Source organism: Acinonyx jubatus, chromosome B1 (genome assembly GCF_027475565.1).
Source record: "Acinonyx jubatus isolate Ajub_Pintada_27869175 chromosome B1, VMU_Ajub_asm_v1.0, whole genome shotgun sequence".
Classification (NCBI taxonomy): Eukaryota; Metazoa; Chordata; class Mammalia; order Carnivora; family Felidae; genus Acinonyx; species Acinonyx jubatus.
This window is the reverse complement of record NC_069382.1, coordinates 149,251,759-149,272,439: the sequence shown is the minus strand read 5'-3', so window position 1 is coordinate 149,272,439 and position 20,681 is coordinate 149,251,759. Positions and strand designations below refer to the sequence as shown.

At 32.9% G+C, this 20,681-nt stretch overlaps 1 protein-coding gene across 10 annotated transcripts in view; it reads right to left on the bottom strand.

Moving 5' to 3' along the window:
• Window positions 1-1,393: 1,393 nt before the first annotated feature.
• The window catches only part of EPHA5 (EPH receptor A5), a 336,378-nt gene continuing 317,090 nt past the window's right edge, over window positions 1,394-20,681 (bottom strand). For 8 of the 10 annotated variants that reach the window (XM_053217288.1, XM_027057636.2, XM_027057647.2 and 5 more), the window contains 3 exons: window positions 16,116-16,309; window positions 12,415-12,570; window positions 1,394-4,237 (listed from right to left, as the gene is read on the bottom strand). In XM_053217288.1, coding sequence (XP_053073263.1) covers window positions 4,132-4,237; window positions 12,415-12,570; window positions 16,116-16,309 — 456 coding nt within the window. In that variant the 3' untranslated portion in view covers window positions 1,394-4,131. Of the gene's footprint in view, window positions 4,238-11,017; window positions 12,571-16,115; window positions 16,310-20,681 lie in introns of those variants that run through there. The other 2 variants (XM_027057664.2, XM_053217291.1) reach the window with 2 other exon arrangements.

Genomic DNA, 20,681 nt, shown 5'->3' with positions numbered 1-20,681 from the left:
AGCAATAATTTTGTGGTCATTCTGAACAAGAACATTCAATCATTCATGTGTAAAAAGATTTTTTTTCATAAACCAACATGAAAAGAAAAGTTATTATCTTTTTCTCCTTTGATACATTACTACATAATTAACTGCATAATACAGAAAAATATTCCATGTAACCAGCTGTGCTACAGAGTTGAAGCAATGATGACTTATTGTAGTTATTAATTTCATAAAACTAGCATTTTGTTGTTCATTCATCATCATCATCATCATCATCACATTGTACCTACTTTTTACTTATTTTGAGTTGAAACATCTGGCAGGAAATAAGCAAAGACAGTTTACTATCATACTTAGCTTTTTGTTTTCTCATTTTTAGAAAGAAAAAATGGGAAAAAAAAAAGATCTTATTCTATTACGCAACATCATTCATCTAGTAAATTTCTAACATCTGATGCAAATAGCATTTGCCATCCAATGCACCGTTACAAACAAAAATGTCTTCCACAGATAAATATCTCTACTTGTGCTTCTGAACATCCACTTTAAATGGGAGGAAGAATGGTGTTAAAAAAAAAATCTTTGACTTTGACACAGGGATTAAATAGTAGATATGCAAACACATAAGTGTTCAACAGATAATAATTTTCATTTTAAACTTAAGATGTGAAACTATCTCTTCACCATTGCATACTGGTTAAGACTCTTTACAAACTAAGTGAAGGATGTTCTGTATTGTTTTGGCAACTCCAAAACTAATAATGCTGGCCACATTTAAGTTTGGACAGAATATTGGAATATAGATTTTACAGTAATCCTACAACTTTAGAACACTGATTTGGTGATTAAAATAGAAGACATAAAAGATCATGCACATTATTTTTTTTAAATGGGAAAATCAGAATCCTCACATTTTTACATACAATTCAGACATTTCAAATGGCCCAGAAGAACACGTGAGCAAGTAGAAAAATTCGGAAACAAATTATGATTGATAAAAGTAGTAACTGAGTGACTTCAACAGGTATCAGTATATTGAAAAAACATTTTTCCAAGTTCAACTCTGAGAGTGACTCATGCTTTAAAGGTATTGCTACTTGATAGCTACAATAACATTATGTATTATTTGACAAATCTATCTTATGTGCTAAAATTATTGAGTCTCTGTTTTATTGTTAGTTGTCTGGTGGGTGACAAAATGAACCAAAGGATAAGAAATCACACAATCAAGATTTGTCAAACCTCACCCTGGGTACTGCCTCACTGCATTTCACAAGAGCTGCCTCTTCTCCCTGTACCACTTCTCACATTTATAGATGAGATTGGCACTTCCCAATTGGTGACATATCCAGTAGTGAATAAATATTTTAGAAGGAAATTCTTTCCTCTTTTTATTTTTATGTATATATGTATGTATGCATGTATGTATGTATGTATTTTACGTGGGAGAGAGCATATCTTATTTGGAAGTCTCTTTACTTCTTTTAAAATCATATTGACATTCTCAACCAAAATGGGAAAAAAGAATTCTCAACCGAATTGAAATATCAACGAAATCTATATGTCTAACTTTCATCTCAATTTACATTCCAAAATGAACACCAAGATTGCGAAGGAATATGATCCATCCTAATTTGTAATGTTCTTCTTCGAAAAAGAGGAAACCTACATTGTAGCTTTAAGTTCTAGTCACTTAGATATACTTTGTGCTGACTTCCCAAAAATTTTTGAACACACAAAGTTAGAAGACAATTCAGAAAATATCTTTGTTATGTGTAAATAACTGTGACTCGTCCTAACACTTACGATAGTTTATCTTTTAAATCAATATGTCTGTTCCTACTTTGAAGTTTCTCAGTTGTTACTTTATCACTTAAGTTCAGTTGTTTTTACAAAATTCAATAAAGTGCAACACAGTCTCCAATTATTTTGTAAAAAAGAATGTTTAGTTCATTTTGTTTCTTGAAATGAACAAAGACATCTTTTATAATAGTGATGCCTGCTTACTTCTGATTTTATCAAGACAATGCTAAATCCACCTTTCTTTACTTTCTCTGAAAATTTCACAAAACTAATAAAGTATACTTGAACCATATTTTATAAGAACCCATGGTATGGTATAGACCTAGTAAGTATTTATAGCCCAAACTGGACCAAACTAAATATACTAATATACCATCTGAGAGTTGCTTACAACTTTTTCTTTTTCCTTTTTCTTTCTTTCTTTCTTTCTTTGTCATGTTCTTTAGCAAGGAGTTACTTTACTGCTTAAGTAAAAGGTGGGCAGGGTAGAAAGAAGTTATTTCTTAAGGGTTTATTCTTGTATGGGCTAACATTCAACTAAAACAAGTGCTTGGAAAAGAGAGAGAACACCATTAATATCATGCAGGAATATTTTCTATAGATTCCATTAACCCAGACTACTCCAATATACTATTGCCCTTGATGATCATAAGTAGGCTATACTTTGTTCAAATGCTGTGCTCCTTGAATAATCACGTATGTTTCCATGGTTCTATAAAATACAATACCATAAAAAATTGTTACTTCACCAAGGAGTCAGTTTTTTTTAGAACTCTAATAATAAACCATATAATTTGTACCACAAATGCCAGTCTTAACCAAATGCGGCACATAGAATGTACACAAAACATATCTTAAGTTCCTTAATAAAGCCAATTAAATAATACTTTGGACTGGTTTATCAAAGTAAATTCGATTTGATGAAACTGAATACAAGATGAAATTACCAAATGAATAAACAGCCACCAACAAATAAAACTTGTTAAATCTTGAAACAAAGAAAATTCTGAAGGAATTGTGTGTGTGTGTGTGTGTGTGTGTGTGTGTGTATATATATATATATATATATATATATATATTTCATCATTCCATTGCTGCCTTAGTATCAAAATGTCTACAGCTGAACCACAAGGGAAATGGTTACAAAGGATTAACACTTAGGGGTAATGCTTAGTGCTATGTGCCTGGATTTAACAACATTAACAGAAGCCTGCACAGTTAAATCCTTCTACATCCTGCTGAAAATGTGCCCTTCGATGTCAACTTTGCTTGACAAGGTATTTTCTGGGACTCAGAAAGGTGAAATTTCTTACAGGGGTGCAAGATTAATGGCTAGAAGAACTGCATTGTCACAGATATCACAAAGTGTTTTCAAAAAGCCAAAGGGGATTTAATCTTATAGACATTTCCCGTTAGTGAATAAAGAGATTTAGTAGCTTTTGGACATATGAGAGGAAGAAAGACACAAGCTTGTGTTCAATTTTGTTTTACTGCTTCCCTATTTCTCCTATTCCTATTACACTCTGGAACACTCGTTCCCATATGTTGCTAAAATTAAAACACTATTAAAAATGCAAGCAGAATGGTAACGCACGCATGTGCAAGCATCACACACGAAACTCCAACTTAAATTGATTCCTGGGTATATAGCAAATGATACAGTATATACACATTTATTACCTAATAGTTTCTAGAAGAGCAACTAAACATAAATTTTATAACACAGAAAAATAAATATACACCCTGTATTGTACTTGTTCTTGATCAAGCAACATATTTATACACTAGTTTCTATAACTTAACGCTGTGTAACAGCATTTTAAAATTACAAAAGAAGGTATCTATTAGGAAATTATCTAATCATATTGCTCTTCAATACACTTATGTAGACAATTCAGACTTGAAGTAAACTTCAGGAAATTGCAGCTTTTGTTAGCCCACAAATGGCTATAAACTTTTCCTTTCAAGTAGATTCTTGGAAGTTTTGAAAGGGGCTGCCTTAATTCAGTCTGTAAAGGTGCTCTATATAGTTCTATTTTCATTTATAAAATTTTGTAGAAGTAGTGGAAAGGATTTTCTTGTTGCAACATAAGATCATGTTTAACCTCATGTTTTTATTCTATGCGGGTTATACTTGCTTCATGAAAAACGAAGACACTGAGAGGAAGATAAGGAGATTTTAGTAAAACACTGATTACAAATTCTGTGGCTTGAACCAAGGTTCTCCTAAGGTTTAGAAATCACTGAGTTTTCCCTTTTCCCCTTTTTTTTGTTAAAATAAATCTCAGGGCTTGTTTACAAAGTGCAGAATCATTCACTTGACGAAGTGACATGAAAAGGAAGTTACAGTGGCACCATCCCATTTACCAGCTGCACCTTCATTTCTTGAAGGCTGTTCATGATCTTCTTCTGGTGACCGACAAGAGTCACTCCAAGCCGTCTCAAATCCCTGTATGAAGAAAGCACACATTGGATGTATGTATTGATTCAATTGGTAGCACACCTCAATACTTTCACGCTGGCAAAGATACAAACATTTTGCAGAAGCTAATTAGATTACAATCCTATATGAGACATCGATATGATACAATCCGATATGAGACATATCGGGTCCAATTTTCAAAGGCAGGCTTCAAAATTGTACCTTGAAAATCTGTTTGCAGTCAAAGAAATATTTAATATAAATACTGATATAATATATAATTGCCCCCACCTCATCTTTTGGACATCATTATTTTGGTGGCACAGATTAGTGGAAAAATAAATTTGCACGTTTACCAATAATATATTTAAATTGAAGGTACAATTTCATTGAATAATTTTGAAAATGTGGACCTACAACAGGAACAAGAACTTTTTTGTTTTGCTAGAAGAAATAGGCATAAAATATACTTTAAAATTTTTACAGTTAAGCAGTCAAAGACCATACTCTTCAAATGACTCAGTCAGTACAATCATTTTATATAACAGATTATCTTTATGGGATAATGATCACTACATTGCTATATGAACACTTCCAAATATGTAAAACCTTGGATTGCGAGCAACTTGTTCTGCAAGTGTTTTGCAAGACGAGCAAACATTTCTAATAAATTTTAATTGGATAAAGGAACAATATTTTGCAATGCCAGTAGTACATGATACCGAATGTCACATGATCACAACTGAGCCAATGCTTCTTGAAATTCACTTTAATATACAAGTGCTTTGGATTACAAGCATGTTTGCAGAATGAATTATGCTCGCAAACCAAGGTTTTACTGGTATTTTATTTTTTACTTGGAACCCAAAATACCAGAGTTTTCCTCCTTTACCAAATAATATCTAGGCTCTCTTGGCATTTAGAGCATTCTGAAGATTACACACTATCAGAAAGTCTTTTCAACCAAGATATATTTTTACTGTTTCCTTTAAACAAGCTTATTCAAAAGAAAATTATAAATGTTTAGATTTCTAAATTAATAGTGTATTATGGAGTTTAAGGTCAGGGCCCATGGTTCCTAATTGTTATTTCATAGGAAATTCAGAAATTCTATTCCCTTGAGGTACATATTTGGCAAATAAAATTATTCAGGTATGTTTGGCAAATAACAACATTAATTATAGGAAAAAAATAACAATTTAAGATTTTTAGGTGACCAAACTGTTTGCCATGTTATATTTCTTCAGATAATTACCTTATTGAACACATTATGGTAAAAGAATATTTGTGCATTCAGTAAATGTATTAACTTCAGATTATCTTAGACTTCCTTAGAATTGAAGACAATGACATTAGAATCATTATATGTAAAATTGGATAGCTTTAGAAACAAGTAAATCTCTTAATTATCAGAGGATAGAAATTTTAGAAATGGGTATTTAGGCTCTACCTATATTAGTATTGGAAATAATTGCTTATTTAAATAATATCTTAGGTTTCTTTGCCCCTTTATGTTTCATTGGTTTTTTATGAGAGTTTCAGGAAACGGAAAGTAGCTAAAAAAAGAAGCAATTGATACTTATGGTGGCAACATAGTTCTTTCTCTCTTAGAATTGAACATGAGAAAATATTAAAACTATAAGACATCAGTGTAAAAAATAAATATATTTATATTATATTATATTATATTATATTATATTATATTATATTTTTATTTATAATGGTAGCCATGGAAGATAATCAGCAAAAAGAAAAAGAAAACAGTAAAAATTCACTTTGAAACAAAATCACTATTGTTAGTTATGAAATAGACTATAAAATAGTGAGTTACTGACTAGCATGGGAATAAATTTCTCTTTTCAACTACATCAGAACTTCTTAGCTTTTCCCCTATTAACATTATGGGATAGATAAGTCTTTGTTTTAAGGGCCATCCTGTGCATTATAGAATATCTAGCATCATCTCTGGCCTCTATCCACCAAATACCAGAAGCATTGCACTTCTGTTGACCCTTTGTGGTTACAAGACAAAAGACCTGCCATATGTCCCCTGAATAGCAAAATCTTCCCTAGTTGACAACTATAACACTAATATAAAAATAATAAGTGACAATTAAGATGTCCTCTTCCTACATGCTGGAAAAATACATAACTCTATGATAATAGATTTCTGTTAATCTTTCATGGATGAGAAAATGAAGTTTACAGAATTTAAATCACTTGAGTAGATGACACAGCTAGTGGGTGTCAGGGCTAGTACTAAAACCAGGAACCTGATACCAAAGTCCATACTCTTTAAAAATTTCTCATTACTCTGAGATCTGATTTTGAACAAATTACTTTAAATTACAATAATTTCCTCATCTGTAAAATGAGAACTCTGTAGCTATAACATCAAATATCCAAAATTCTACAGAAAGACAATATTTAATGAGGGAAGCTGAACACATACTTCTTTGAGGCTATGGTAACTCAATCTATACCTCATGGCAATTTCAGTTATGAGCTAATCTATACTTCATGGCAATTTCATTTTACTTCATGGCCGGTCAATAGCATAATTTGGACCTACGTCAGGTGAAAGGGATGAAAATTTCTTAACCTGAAAATAATCATTCTCTGCTAGAGAATTTAAATAATTAGTAATTGAAATGGAGTTTTAAAACATATGTTTTATCATATGCCTTATAAACCCACAGGTGATTCTGACAAATACCCATTCGAAAGTACTGATGCTATAGATACTTAGCACACAATTAGACGGCACAATTCATACTTAGACTGCACAATTCATATGGCTAAACCAATTATTAGGAATGAGCTTTTGAAAATAATCATTACAACTTATTCTGAAAGACCTGAAAAAGAAATTATAGGTTTCCCACTGAAACAGCCTGGATTTTGAATATATAATACCGAAATCTTAATTTAAAGTGTGTGTGTGTGTGTGTGTGTGTGATGTGCATACATGCGCCCCACATTCCAAACTTGGTTGTTTCACTGATATCAAATCACTGGTTTGACTTATTTTTATTTCCCTTTCTTAATTATATAGTAGCTATATTATACGTAAGTATAACTTCATTCTCTGAAAATAACTTGACCGCAAGAAAGACTCTGGTTCAGTGCTTTTGAAATTTAAAATTTTTATGACATCTATATCCTGCTAAAGAACACATGTTTTGAGGAATTGTATTTGAGTAATAAATGCTGTTATAGAGCTTGTGTTCATAGGCAAATACAATCTTTCTTCAGAACATTTCATACATCTAGATTTTGAGTTAAATTTGTGTAAATTTTTCCAGTGTGTTAAATATAAGATTTCTTTCAAGGTCACCTTATAATATGATTATCCCCTAAGATGCATACGGAAGGTCAGACCACTGAAATTCTCTCTTCCTCCCTCCCACCTCCTCCTTTCCATGGAAGAAATGGAATTATAAAAACACAACACGGCATTTTATACATTGCCATAAATTATGTGTGTCTTTAATGGAATGCTGATGTTTTAAAAATCTGACTTGTCATTTCAAAAGCTGTCAAATTAATGTGCAGAGATTTAGAAAATTGCATGAGTATAATGCATGCAATGCCCATATACCTTTATGCAGTGTGATTTTCAGTGAAAAGGTGAGAGAGAAATAAGATCATTTATGCAAGTTAAAGTTGTTCTCGGCAGCAAAGTAGTTCCTTCAAAACTTGTATTTAATATTCTTCCAATTATATTGCAAATGACAATTAAAATAGCATTAGAAAAATGTTTTCAGTAAAGGTTTATTCCAATATTGCTAAGTGCATTAATGTATTTTAAGTAGTTTTGCTTCATACTTTCATGACTTCTAAGCATTCCTATTTTACTCTTGTACTGCCAAGTACATATTGAATGGTCAATTTAGCAGTAACAATGTGAGGGAAATTTGTTAAAAATCAAAGTATTTAACATTCGATAATGAAGTTGCTGCTCTACTTACAGTGTTTGCTGAAAAGTTTTTTGAAAATGATGCAAGATATTCTATTTTACTCATCTCATTTTTCTATATAGGAAATTTTACCCAAGGTAAAGTTATAAATGTGTCTCTTTTATAAGTATTACACTAAATGTATCATGATCATGTGTAATCTTAAGTAATACCCAAAGCCAATTCTAATGATGATAAACTATGATTCAGCATAGGCTTATGAAGTTAAACATGATAAGAGGAGTATTGTTACATAAAAAATAACTTGGCTTTTGTCAACAAAGCAATATCAGTTTTAGAAAAGCTGCAAATATAATGAACTGGCATTGACGGAATTACATTTCAGCATATTTTCAAATGTTACTCTATAATATTAAACAATGGAAAACACTGATATTATGATACTAAAATGGCAGAATGAAAAACATAGAATAACAAGAGGTGTCTAGTTGATATTGGAACAACTCTTGATTATTCAGGATTTAGTTCACCCATCTGTGGATTAGTCATTCCCTCACTACTCCTCCCTTCTGCTTTACACACCTGTTAGCCATATCACTGGTATTTACCCCAGCAACACTGGCTGGATAGGAGAAGGGAGAAGAGAGATTAACAAATATTCACTAAATTTCAGTGTTTATTCTTGTTGTCATAATTTGATCATGCCATTAACGGTATGCTTGAAATTTTTTGGTTTATTTAAAGATTCCTGATAATCATTTATATATCTACTATACAAGATAAATACATTTACATTTGGCAAAGATTAACCATGTATGGTCATGATTTTCAGTGAGTGAGACATAGTGATGGTTGGACTAGAAACGTTAGCTTAATTATGTAGAATGAAGAGGATACTAAGTACTCCCATGTGTATTTTAGGTGTGTAATACATTATTCATAATGTCTTTATTGATAAGATAAAAACTCTGCTTGAATTGGTGTGCATAAATTTTGGCCCTAGATTTGTGAAACTTCCATTTTAGTAGTTGAAGGCCCCATTTGAATAAATGATACTAACATAAACCTCTTCAGTTTACACACAATTGGCATAATATTTAAATTCACTGGATTTTGTTCGTCTTCTGAATAATCAAAAGTTGACAGTGCTGGTCTGACAAGAAGTTTTAAAAAGCAGCGGTAATACTGTCCTTAATACAGGTTTTTGGATTCAATTTGCAACTCACCTCAAGCTTAACAATTCCCCCTGTCAACCACAATTCACTGCATTTACACACCATAGTACAGATTGCATCATTACTGCCACAACAATTGTTCTGTGTATTGTACACAGAATAGCAAAGTTTAGGCACAGAGATGGCAGACAGAAACATCTAAAGTTGAAAACCACATTGCCGAACACATTTTAACTCTAAGATTGTTAACCTGTTCATTTTCTTTCCACATTAAGCCATATATGTATGTTACTGGCAAGAAATAAACAAACAAAAGAAAGAGTAAGAAGAAAGAACGAATGAAAGAAAGAAAGAAAGAAAGAGAAAAAGAAAGAAAGAAAGAAAGAAAGAAAGAAAGAAAGAAAGAAAGAAGGAAATCGCAAACAAAATTAAACCTTTATGATGGAAAATTTTTATCAAAGTCAGCAGTTCTGAAAAATTGTAATATTTTCTCTCCCTTTTTTTGAACCCAATATAAGAACAAATTTGATGGCATAAACTCTAACATATTTTTCTAATTTAATTATATGGAAATTTGATCTTTTGCTTTATATTAATTGATCTTAACTGCACCCCCCCAAGTATTTATTACAGGTATACTTCCAGTTCTCAATTTCTATTATTCCTTGGCAATAATGTGGACGATAATATTTATTATATTATTATAGCATATGCAACCTCCATAAAATGAGTATTTAAATATTGGGTAAAGGCCATGTGTAAAAAATCATTATCTTAAGTGTTTAAGAGCTTGTCTTTGTCTTTGCTGATATCCCAGCTCCTTTGCCGTGTGCCTTTAATAATTATTTTGGTGAAAGGCGAGCAAAATGCAAAGATAGTCTTTTTCGTATATTCCTGACCAAACAAGTAACGATTACTCACTGTTTTGTTAGTTATTTAAATAACATTTGATAAATGTGTTCTTGCCAAACAGGAAGAATGTGGTCAAAACCACAATAAACAAGAGGACATATATTTAAAGGTGTGGTACTCCAACGAATCAGCTTCAATGGATTTGAGGTTTGCTGGCTCAGTTCATGGTAAAGAATATGTTTATTGGCCCAGGAGTCTGAAGCAACTGATACATGGAGACAAACATCTCTGAACAGGAAGATTTTAGCACAGTTTCCAAATTTCACTTTACTCTTCCGGTTAAGGTAAGTGAATCAAAAGACAAAATATCAGAAAAGAGGCAATATAGCCAGAGGCAACAAGACAGCAGAGTAATGGAGACAAAGAGAAGAAACTGAACCAAGTAGAGAAAAATTGATCAGATAAAAACTACCAGAGAATAGAAATGGGTTGGAGAACCATAATTAGAAGAGAGAAGAAGGCTTTAAGTCTTTAAACAAAACATACAAAATGAGAGTTTGAGGATAGAGGAGCTGACAATAAAGATGAGCAAAAATAATTAAAATCAATAAATGAAATGCTAAAATACAATGCTAAGATACTCAACATATTTCTAGTATTTGGGGGCCTCAAAGAGATAAAGTAAAACAGAGGTAGTTAATGCAAAACCATTATTTGTGATTAAAATTATTCTGTGAAGGGAGGAGCAAAAAGATAGTGGATGTATATATATACATATATATATATATGTATATATATACACACACACACACACACATAGGTATATGTGCTATTTTAATAAAAAAAGAGACATCATTTAATGCAAATAATTTTATTATATATTTACAAGTAATCTGACATTGGGTAGAAGAAATACCTACAGTATCATTTTAATATAAAATGACAAATGACTTTAATAAATTAAAATGACCATTTTTACTGAAAAATTAAATAGCAATCATGTAAAAATAGTTTTAAATTATCAACAAAATTTTGTTTACTATTTTAAATATAGCACAAATGAGTTCTTTGAGTGTTGAAAGAAATAATGGGCAAAGCATACGTGTCATCAAATAGATACAATTTGGAGGCGATGGTGAAGATGACGTTCAGCAACATAAGAGAGCATGCTGAGTAGTGATTTTAGGTCCAGCATTATAGGGATGAGGATAAGAAATGTTGAGAATGTGACATTAACTGGTGACAAATGATGGTACCCTGTTACCTTTCGTGTGGACTGGCAGTGAGTTCAATGAGTCAAAGAATGCCAGAATAGAAATGGTGAGTGCTCAGTGTTAATATTATGTGAAGTAATGGAATAAGGACTGTGGTTTAGTGCTTTAGAATGTTCTACCATGTTCTAATCCTTACAACAATATTTTAACCTTTGAATCTGTAGGTAATTTAAAGTACGTTGTCATCATATTCATAGGTTAAAACATTATTCATGTTAATGTAAGCTAGGTGGAACCACCATAACAACAGTTAATTTTCACAAATAACAAATATTAGGCTAAAATAATTACACATACAGAGTATATAATAAAATACAAACAACTTACAACCTTAAAGAATTTAACGCTTAACTCTAGTGATTTTTACTTAATAAGATTTGATAAATTTTATCTTAAACGTGCAAACAGAAAAGGGCACAATTGGTTCCACTGAGATTGTACCAAATAACAAATCAGAGGCAGAATCTAATATATCCTTGGATTACAAGAATATAAGGTGCACCACTTAGAGATTAAATGAGATTCCTGCCTGGGAAGCTTTGTTTAAGCTGTTGCTACCCGGGTATTCATCATAGCCCAAATTTAAGAATATGTTTTGCTGTTATGTAAGACTAGCCACACCAATTGTGCTTACAGTTTGTTTTGTAATTACATTCATATAACATAGGCTCCAGTATAAAAACTTCATCAAGAAAACATCTTTTCCACAACACAAAATACCAGTATTTTGCCAAGGAGCTGTTATTCCAATTATTCAAATATTCAAATGCTATTTGTTTGAAGCAAAGAAGCAAAGATACTGGCCACAAGTAGCATTAACCATGCAGTTGTTAACAATACAGGCTAAAAAAGAAGAGGCTTCTTTGAAAGCTGTCACACATGGGCAAAGGTTAACTGATTTCCCTTGACCTCATCCAGATTGGATTCCAAACAATTTTTCTCGCCCCAGCAATTATGTAAAAATTATCAGAAAAATTACTCACTCCAAGGTCACCTGAGCCACAGCGTCCATTGAACTGTATCCATTTTCCATGAAAATCTCTGTATACCGGCCCATTTTGATTGCTTCTAGCCATTCACCTACTGATCTGTAGGCCCCAGATCCCAGTGGGCCATGTTCTGCCAATAAATTAGATACCCTAAAACACAGAGCACATCAATATTAAAAGTAACATTTTCATGTCTCTTATTATAAATTGTAATATTAGCTCACTATCAAGGGATTTTTGGGTTTTTGGAAGAAAATAATTTAAAATATAGAACACAAACTTAGTCTATTCAGATTTTTTTCTACTCATAGTCAATGAAAACTTATGATGGCTTAATAAGTAAATGTTCTGTAATATAAAACATTAGCTGAAAATTCCATTAGATGTATTTACTTCCTCCTATTGTATTTTGTTTATAAAAATAATACAGAAAATGCTGCCACAATTAGATATGAGGGATAATTTGTGTCAGCCCAATTGTTCCTAGACATTGCTAGAGAAACTCATGCTCGTTTAAGCTAATTTCTCAGGAAGTCCAGAAGTTATTTATCCTGTATTTTACACTCTTACAAAAATGTGCTTGTTAACTTGGCCCAGGAGTAACAGAATTTTGAAAACAAAATGTAACCCCAAATACTTTAGAAAACTGAATGGAATTAACCAACCAGGAGATACTCTTAGCTGTACTAGACTCATATTTTTTGTCCAATAATAATAATGATACAATTATGAGAACCATTTCTGGAAATACATCCGAAGTAAATGACTAGGAAAAATGACAAAAAGTACTTGTACCATTTTTTACTAGTGGGAATGAATGCCAAAAACAATTTAAATGTCCATGAGGGGGATTTGCCTCGGTAAATTTCAACCATAAGATATAGGACAAATACATTTCTTTTGATTCATTGTCTCTGCACTTTCTTACACTCTGTTTACACTTCAACCTATTCCAGTATATTTCCTCCCAAACCAATTCTATAAAAATTTCTCTCACTGTGGTGAGCAATGATTTTTATTTTGCCGAAATCTATAAATATTTCCTATCTACAAAATGATTGACTCCTCAGAAATTTTCAACATCCACCTCCACCACCTCTCTTTTGAATTCCTATGTTGTCTCACAAAGTTTTGAATAATTCTCTCTTTCTTGGCTACCAGGACATTGAATTTCCCTTGGCATCTTTTAAACCTCCTTTGCCGATTACTCCTTTCCCTGGCTTTAAAATTTGGCTCTGTATCTTCTCAGCTCAGGCTAAGATTCCACTCTAGGTAATTTTACCCATTTTTATGCTTCAAGTGGCATCTATTTTTCTCCAATTTTTACCCCCAGCCCAAGTGTCTCATGTATTCCTGTAGCTACTTACACCTCCATATTTCTCATAGGAATATTGCCCCAACATGTCTGAAACCACACTTGTCATCTTTTTCACATCCAATTCCTCCTGCAGTCTTCCACGTTCTAGAACATGATACAACAGTTCACTCCTTCCTTGTCTTCAGTCCCCTCACAATCAATCATTATGTGTACTATCCATTCTACTTCCAATATATCACATATCTGATCACTCCTCTATCTCACTTGTTGCCACTTTAGTTCAAGACATCATCATGGCATATCTGCCAACTACTCTAGCCTCTGAGTTATCCTCTAAATTCTATCCTCACTCTCTGCTGCACAGCCAAGGTTCTTTTTTAATGTTTTTTATTTTGTTCAATATCTTCCTCCTCCAATAGTGTGTTGTTCAATGCTGTATACTCAGCACCTATCCCACAGAATGACATGATGTGGACGTGAACATGAATCTGAACATGAATATTGGCTGAATAAATGGGTATCTTGTGATTTGTAGCCTTTAAGTAATAGGGGTCAAAGATTTTATGAAGGTAGCAATACAGAAAAAAATAGTTGGAGAGTAGGATCTTGAAGTTGACATTATGGAGGAGTTGCAATTTTTAGTAACAGCAAAATCTAGAACATAACGCTGAGAAGGAGAGTTCATGGTAGGCTAGAGACCAAAAATGAGAGATATTCAAACATCATCTACATGGTTACTGAAATCACCAAGCTTTGTGACATGGGTGAGAATAAATACCGGTTAAGACAATGACTGGGAGCTAACATCTTCCAGAATTAGGATTTGTAGATGACCGAATAAAAATGGCTAGTAAGTGCTATAGTCTTCAGCCAAATCTGTTTAAATGAAACCTAGCAAGATGATTCTATATATTGCACACACACACAAAAAGAAAAAAAATTTGGAGACTCTTAAACTGTTCTCAATCTATAATGATATCAATATAAACTAACACAATTTAGATCATCAAAATGTCTCTTTATGATTTCTTTTCTTTAGGTCCCTTTAGACAACATAATTCAAATAAGTAGATGAAAGAAATGCTTACATTTTTACATGACAATAAATAACTTAAAGGCAGATATTTCAGTAGCAGCATAAGGAATATTCACTAAGAAGATAAATTCTCCAGTTGCTACTACAGAAAGTTAATGATGCTTGAACAGAAGTTGAAGTTTCATTCTTCATTTGTATTTAAAAATGACTTTTTGCCTAATAAACAAATGTTATGTCAGAATCATAGAACTTATGTAACTTTATCAACAGATTGTTCCTCATTTAGTTCATGCTAATAGGAGGCCAATTTGGTTACACTTCTTGTAAAAATAAAGATCTGACTCAAATATAGTGAAAATAACATTCTGGCAATTTTTCTTAAGTACAGAGTCAAACTGATTTATTTTTTGTGAGGATAATTCTGTAATTTATCACGTCAAAGAGAAAAACATGTTTTACAAATATGTAACATTGTTTAAGTATATTCATGTGCATTCGGAAAATTGTTTTAAATATTCATTTGTGGGGCGCCTGGTGGCTCAGTCGCCTAAGCGTCTGACTCTTGGTTTGGGTTGAGGTCATGATCTCAGGGTTGGTAAGATTGAGCCCTGGGTCATCAGGCTCTTCACTAATAGCACAGAGTCTGCTAGGGATTCTCTCCCTCCTTCTCCCTCTCCCTCTCCTTCTCTCTCTCTCGCTCTCTTTCTCTCTACATAAACAAATAAACTTAAAAAAATTAGAAGTAAAAAAGTAAAAATGCTCATTTGTTTCACACAAATTTATTCATTTATCAGTTTTAAGTTTTGTTCCAATTGCACAGTAAGTGATTCACCAAATATCTGTGTACAACCAGATAGGAGCAAAGAATCTCTAAAGGAGTTGTCATTGTTTATAAAATATGGCAGACACTAAAGTCTATTATAAAGAAACCAAAGAGTAATTATTGTTAGATATCTCTGGTTTAAGTCTATCAGTGCTCACTTGGCTATCTCTATGATCTTATAATTTTATTTTGACCCATCCACACTAATGTGAGACCCAAAACACATGAAAATACACACATTTGAGTTTTTGATAATATTATCTGAACTTGGCTATAGTTAACATTTTACTGAAACTGGCATTTACACTGGTAGATTAGGCATAGATACTTTTAATTTGATTATTTATATTTCATTGTAAGAGAGTACTATTACGCAAAAACTGTATTTAAATAAATTAGTGTCATACAGATCCATAGATTAACGTGTATACTGAAATGATGTTATTGATTTAATATTCATGGCATCAAGTTGAATTAGCTACATTAGGAAAAGCTCTCAGGTCTGTCTGGCTTTTTACCTGCTCGATGCATTAACCAGCGTCTTCAAGCTACTTGGGTTACGTATCAGCTTATCCAACATGTTGACAATTTCATCAAACTTGGGCCTGCTATTTCGGTCTTTCTGCCAGCAATCCAGCATTAACTGGTAGAGAGCAGCAGGACAGTCCATGGGGCTTGGCAGACGGTAGCCTTCCTCCACTGCTTTAATCACCTGCGTAAAGCAAAACAGAGCCATACTCAACACCACAAACAGTACAGAATAGCTCGAGAAATTTCCTACTATCCAACTTTCATTCTTAGTCTTACTCTTGCACTGATAACCAGCATTGTTCTCTCTCAAATCTCTGATTACTTCTATTTGCTGCAAAATAAAACAACAATAACAAAAAGTAAATATGTTATCACAATGTAAAAAGATATTTTCTTCACATATTATAAAGAAAATAAGTGGTAATCATTTTTACATAAAATCTGATGAAGGGTGATTTGTAACTTTAACTGACATAAAAATAATGTTCATGTTTTATTTATTTATCCTTGCATTCTGGAACCAAATAGGGATTAGAGTTTTTTAGTGATTTCTCTGAAAAGTTAATGTCTTTGTAATGAAAAATTATGGGCAGATCCACGTTTTTTAAAGCAATAGAACTGCAATTTTACTTCAAAAGAGACTTTTGGAGGGTAAATGATGGATAAGTCAAAGGCTAAATTAGCATAACTGTCTCATGTATCATTTAATAATGTCAGAGTCTGGCTGTTTATTATCATCTACTGATTTCTGTCAGGAATTTGGAATGACTGCATAAGTAGCACAGGCATTACAAACATCATCGATTTTAAATAAAACCACACATGTGAGTATTGTCTAATTGTGAAATTGTTTCATCAAAAACATTCATAATGTTGCTGCTGCCATCAAAATGTCTAACTACAGAAGAAATTCGTTTATGCTTCTGAACATAATGCAGGTTTTATTCTAGAAAATTCAAATATTTAAGTGATCCCCAAATCAATAATAGTAAACATAGTTCTCAAATTCCTGTTGTGGATATTTCCTTAACTATTAATTACATTTTTTGAGAAAGACTTTAGATTTGATTTGACAAATGAAAAAACATATATGATGATTAGAATAGGAAATTTACAAAAAAAATCTTGCAAGATTGGAATGAAACAGTCTCTCAATGGTAAAGAAAATGGCACCTGCACAAAAGCAGGAGCACATAGAAAGAAGATGAAATGGTATCTTTAAGGGAACTTTATGGCCTAGAGGTAGCAGGTAGAGAGAAAGTGTTTAAGTTCAAACCTTTCACACTGCATGGTTGTTACTATTTACTTTAGCTAAACACATTCATGGGGGGAGAGAATGTTGACAAGTATAATTTGGGGCTTGTTTTGTTTGGAGTGCATGGGGAACACCCAGATGACACTTGGCAGGAATCTGGTCAGGGTACAGGAGATATTTGAGATGAAAATGTAAATGTGAGAGTCATCATGACTTGGTTATAGCTTGAATCCAGGTGTGGTATATATCTACCCAGGAAGGGCATGAAATAAAAGTTCCTGACAAGCACAAATAGTTAAGTTCAGGCACTTCAAGGACTCAAGGACTCCAAAAAATAAATGGTCAAATAACTGAATAACTATGAATGAAACTCCTGAGAGTCACTTACCACTTTAGTTAACTTAACTCAAAAACAGCATAAAAAATTAAATGGCAAACCATGGTAGAAATTATTACAAAAACTAAAACATATGGTTAGCCTCTTTAACGTGTTAAAAGTGGATGCATATTGAGAAATAACATGATAAAACAACAGATTCATGAGGAACAGATATTAATCAAAAATTTATAAAAGAAAAAAATGCTAAATAAATTTTGAGAAAACATTTATTCTCACTGGTGATCAATAAAAGAATAGTGAAAGAATAAAAAGTACTATTTATAATTATATATTAATAAAAGTTCATTTATGTATTAGTTTGCTTATTAGAAGACTTCCCATTGCTGATGATAACAGCAATAGCAGTTATCTTTAATAACGTGAGTACCAAAATAAAATGTCCTAATACAGTTTGTCATGAAATATTTCAGTATGCAGTGAGAACAGTGATTTTTACTTATTTAAAACCTGATTTGTTTCATAATGAATTTTCCCCAAAGCTGCTACCAATAAGCTCTCTTTTTTCTTTAACACCTATGCTTTTTAAAATATTGTCTTTCTTTCACTGAGTAGCTAGTCTTCACATGTGACTGTGAAATGAGTAAATGAAACCAACCCACTAGTTTTAAAGGAATTTTATGAGTTATTTGATTTGAGATGTTATTTCTAGACTATATTACTTAATCAACTTTATTTTCAGGCAAATTTATAAATAGAAATATAATATCATGTCTCTAAGTTAACCTCAGTACTTGGTCCAGAAAATTAGGTCATTGAATTTAATTCTAAATTCATCTTTAGAATTTATCTTCAAAATATATTTAAACTATAACTTGAGATTTTATATTCCAACATATTGGATTTTGTTTTTCATTTTTAACTACATTCCCTTCATAGTTTGGGGGAGAAATGAATGTATTAGTGCTCTGGTGGTTTGTGGAATGCTTGAAATATATCAAAGTGCAATTCAGGCTACTCATTTTATTACACAGTTTATAATGTATAGCTAAATGAATCGTAATCTCCATTGACTTTCTTATTACCATTACATTTGTTAAGGTAGACAGTTGAGATAAACAAAGGAAAGAAAGAGAAAAAAGAAACAGACAACCAGAAGTTTTACAGATTATCTGGCACCAGTTCATATGGGCTACATCTAAAATGTTATTATAAGCTACGTGTTTTCTTGGCATTGACATGTAAATCAGTCGTCTAAACACAATTTTAAAAATGCTGCTTCTCTTAATACATGAAACTTCAATACTGAGCACCCGATATGGCGCTATTCACTTGGTGGCCAGTTGACTTCACTGGGCCCATTTTGTCATGTAAGGGTCAGTGGCTTCATCCTTTCAGGTACATATACCTATTCTGGGTATGATTTGTTTTTGCTGCCCACAGAGCCTCAACCACCATTACAAGCTTTGCAATACTTGATCCACAAACACTGAATCCCACACAGCATATCACTCAATGAGGGCACCCACTTCCTAGCGAAGAATGTGTGAGTATCGAATACTCAGTGATGTACTGGTAAATATTTAACAACAGGCTCTCCTTGGTGGGGGGAGGACATATTGTATCGTTTACTTGTTTACATGGTATAAATACTCCCTCCAGGTCGATTGCAAACTGTCAACATGATCTCATTCTGAAAATCTGCTAGCTGGTACAAGGGTGGTTCCAGCAACCACTGCACATAGTACATCATAAATTCATACATAAGGCATTTAAGCTGCTTTCACACAGTTGGGGCAGGGAAAAATACTGCGAACACTAGGTGATACACTTGGGACTTCTTGTTACTCTTTTGTAATAACTGTGGCCTGAAAAGGCTAACCCCCAAGAATGAAAGATGGATCCAGGCTACTAGTTCAGCCACCATGACCTGCCATATTGATAAATGAGGGGAATCCAGAATGGATAGTGAAGGAAGGAGAGGCAAAGGACCAGGTGAGGTCCTGAGATCAACTGAAACCACAGGGACTACAGTTCAGTTCATAACCTGCCTCTTCTGAGTTTCCACTTAGATAGAAAAACCCATAGAATCATGAAACAGATGCTCCTGGAACCTGTGTGGGGAAGTAGGTCCGTGCTGCAAAAGGTGAAGAGCATGGAAATCATGAAAATTTGTCTCTCAGATCTTTACCTGCTGGATGCTGATTAATCAACAACCCTTAACCCTAAACTTTCTAAAACCATCATCGCATTTACACCAAAGCCAGGCTTTGCAAAGGTTACTTCCAGTCAATTATTGAGCATGGCAGTGATAATAAGATAGGCTCATTTCTATGTGAACCCTATGACAGACAACGTTTTCACAGTCTGACATCTCTCCCAGCTATCCTGCATTCCTCTTCCTTACAAGAATTTCTCCTTAATAATACTAATGTATATCTAATTCCTTCTTGGAATAGGTTTCTTGCAGGACCTAGACTAGCACAGGCATTATATCATAAGCACTACACCACAAATTGTGCATATAATATCTATATTCATCATCATCATATATTTGTAAGATAGGAACTATTATATGCATTTTATAGATGAAATGTATGAGACTCCAGAAGGTTAAGTAATTGCCTGTGTTTACACAACCGAGAAGTAGCAGTGGTAAGATTTACAGGCAAGTCTCTCTGGCAAGCAAACCTGTGATCTTCCCATCCTGATGCTAAGTCTCACCATTGGAATTAGAAATAACTACCTTCCAACTAAATAATTTGGGAGAGTTATAGATCTCATTCCATGGAATCAGATTTCTTGCTCCACAAGAAAAAAAAATATCTACAACTAAAATGTGCTATTTTGGAAAGGAGTGCATTCTTCATCACAGGAGATGTAAAAATGTAAGTTGGATAACTGAGTGGCAGGAATTTTGTAGGCGGAATTTGAGCATCAGCAGTGTGTTTTGATGAATTA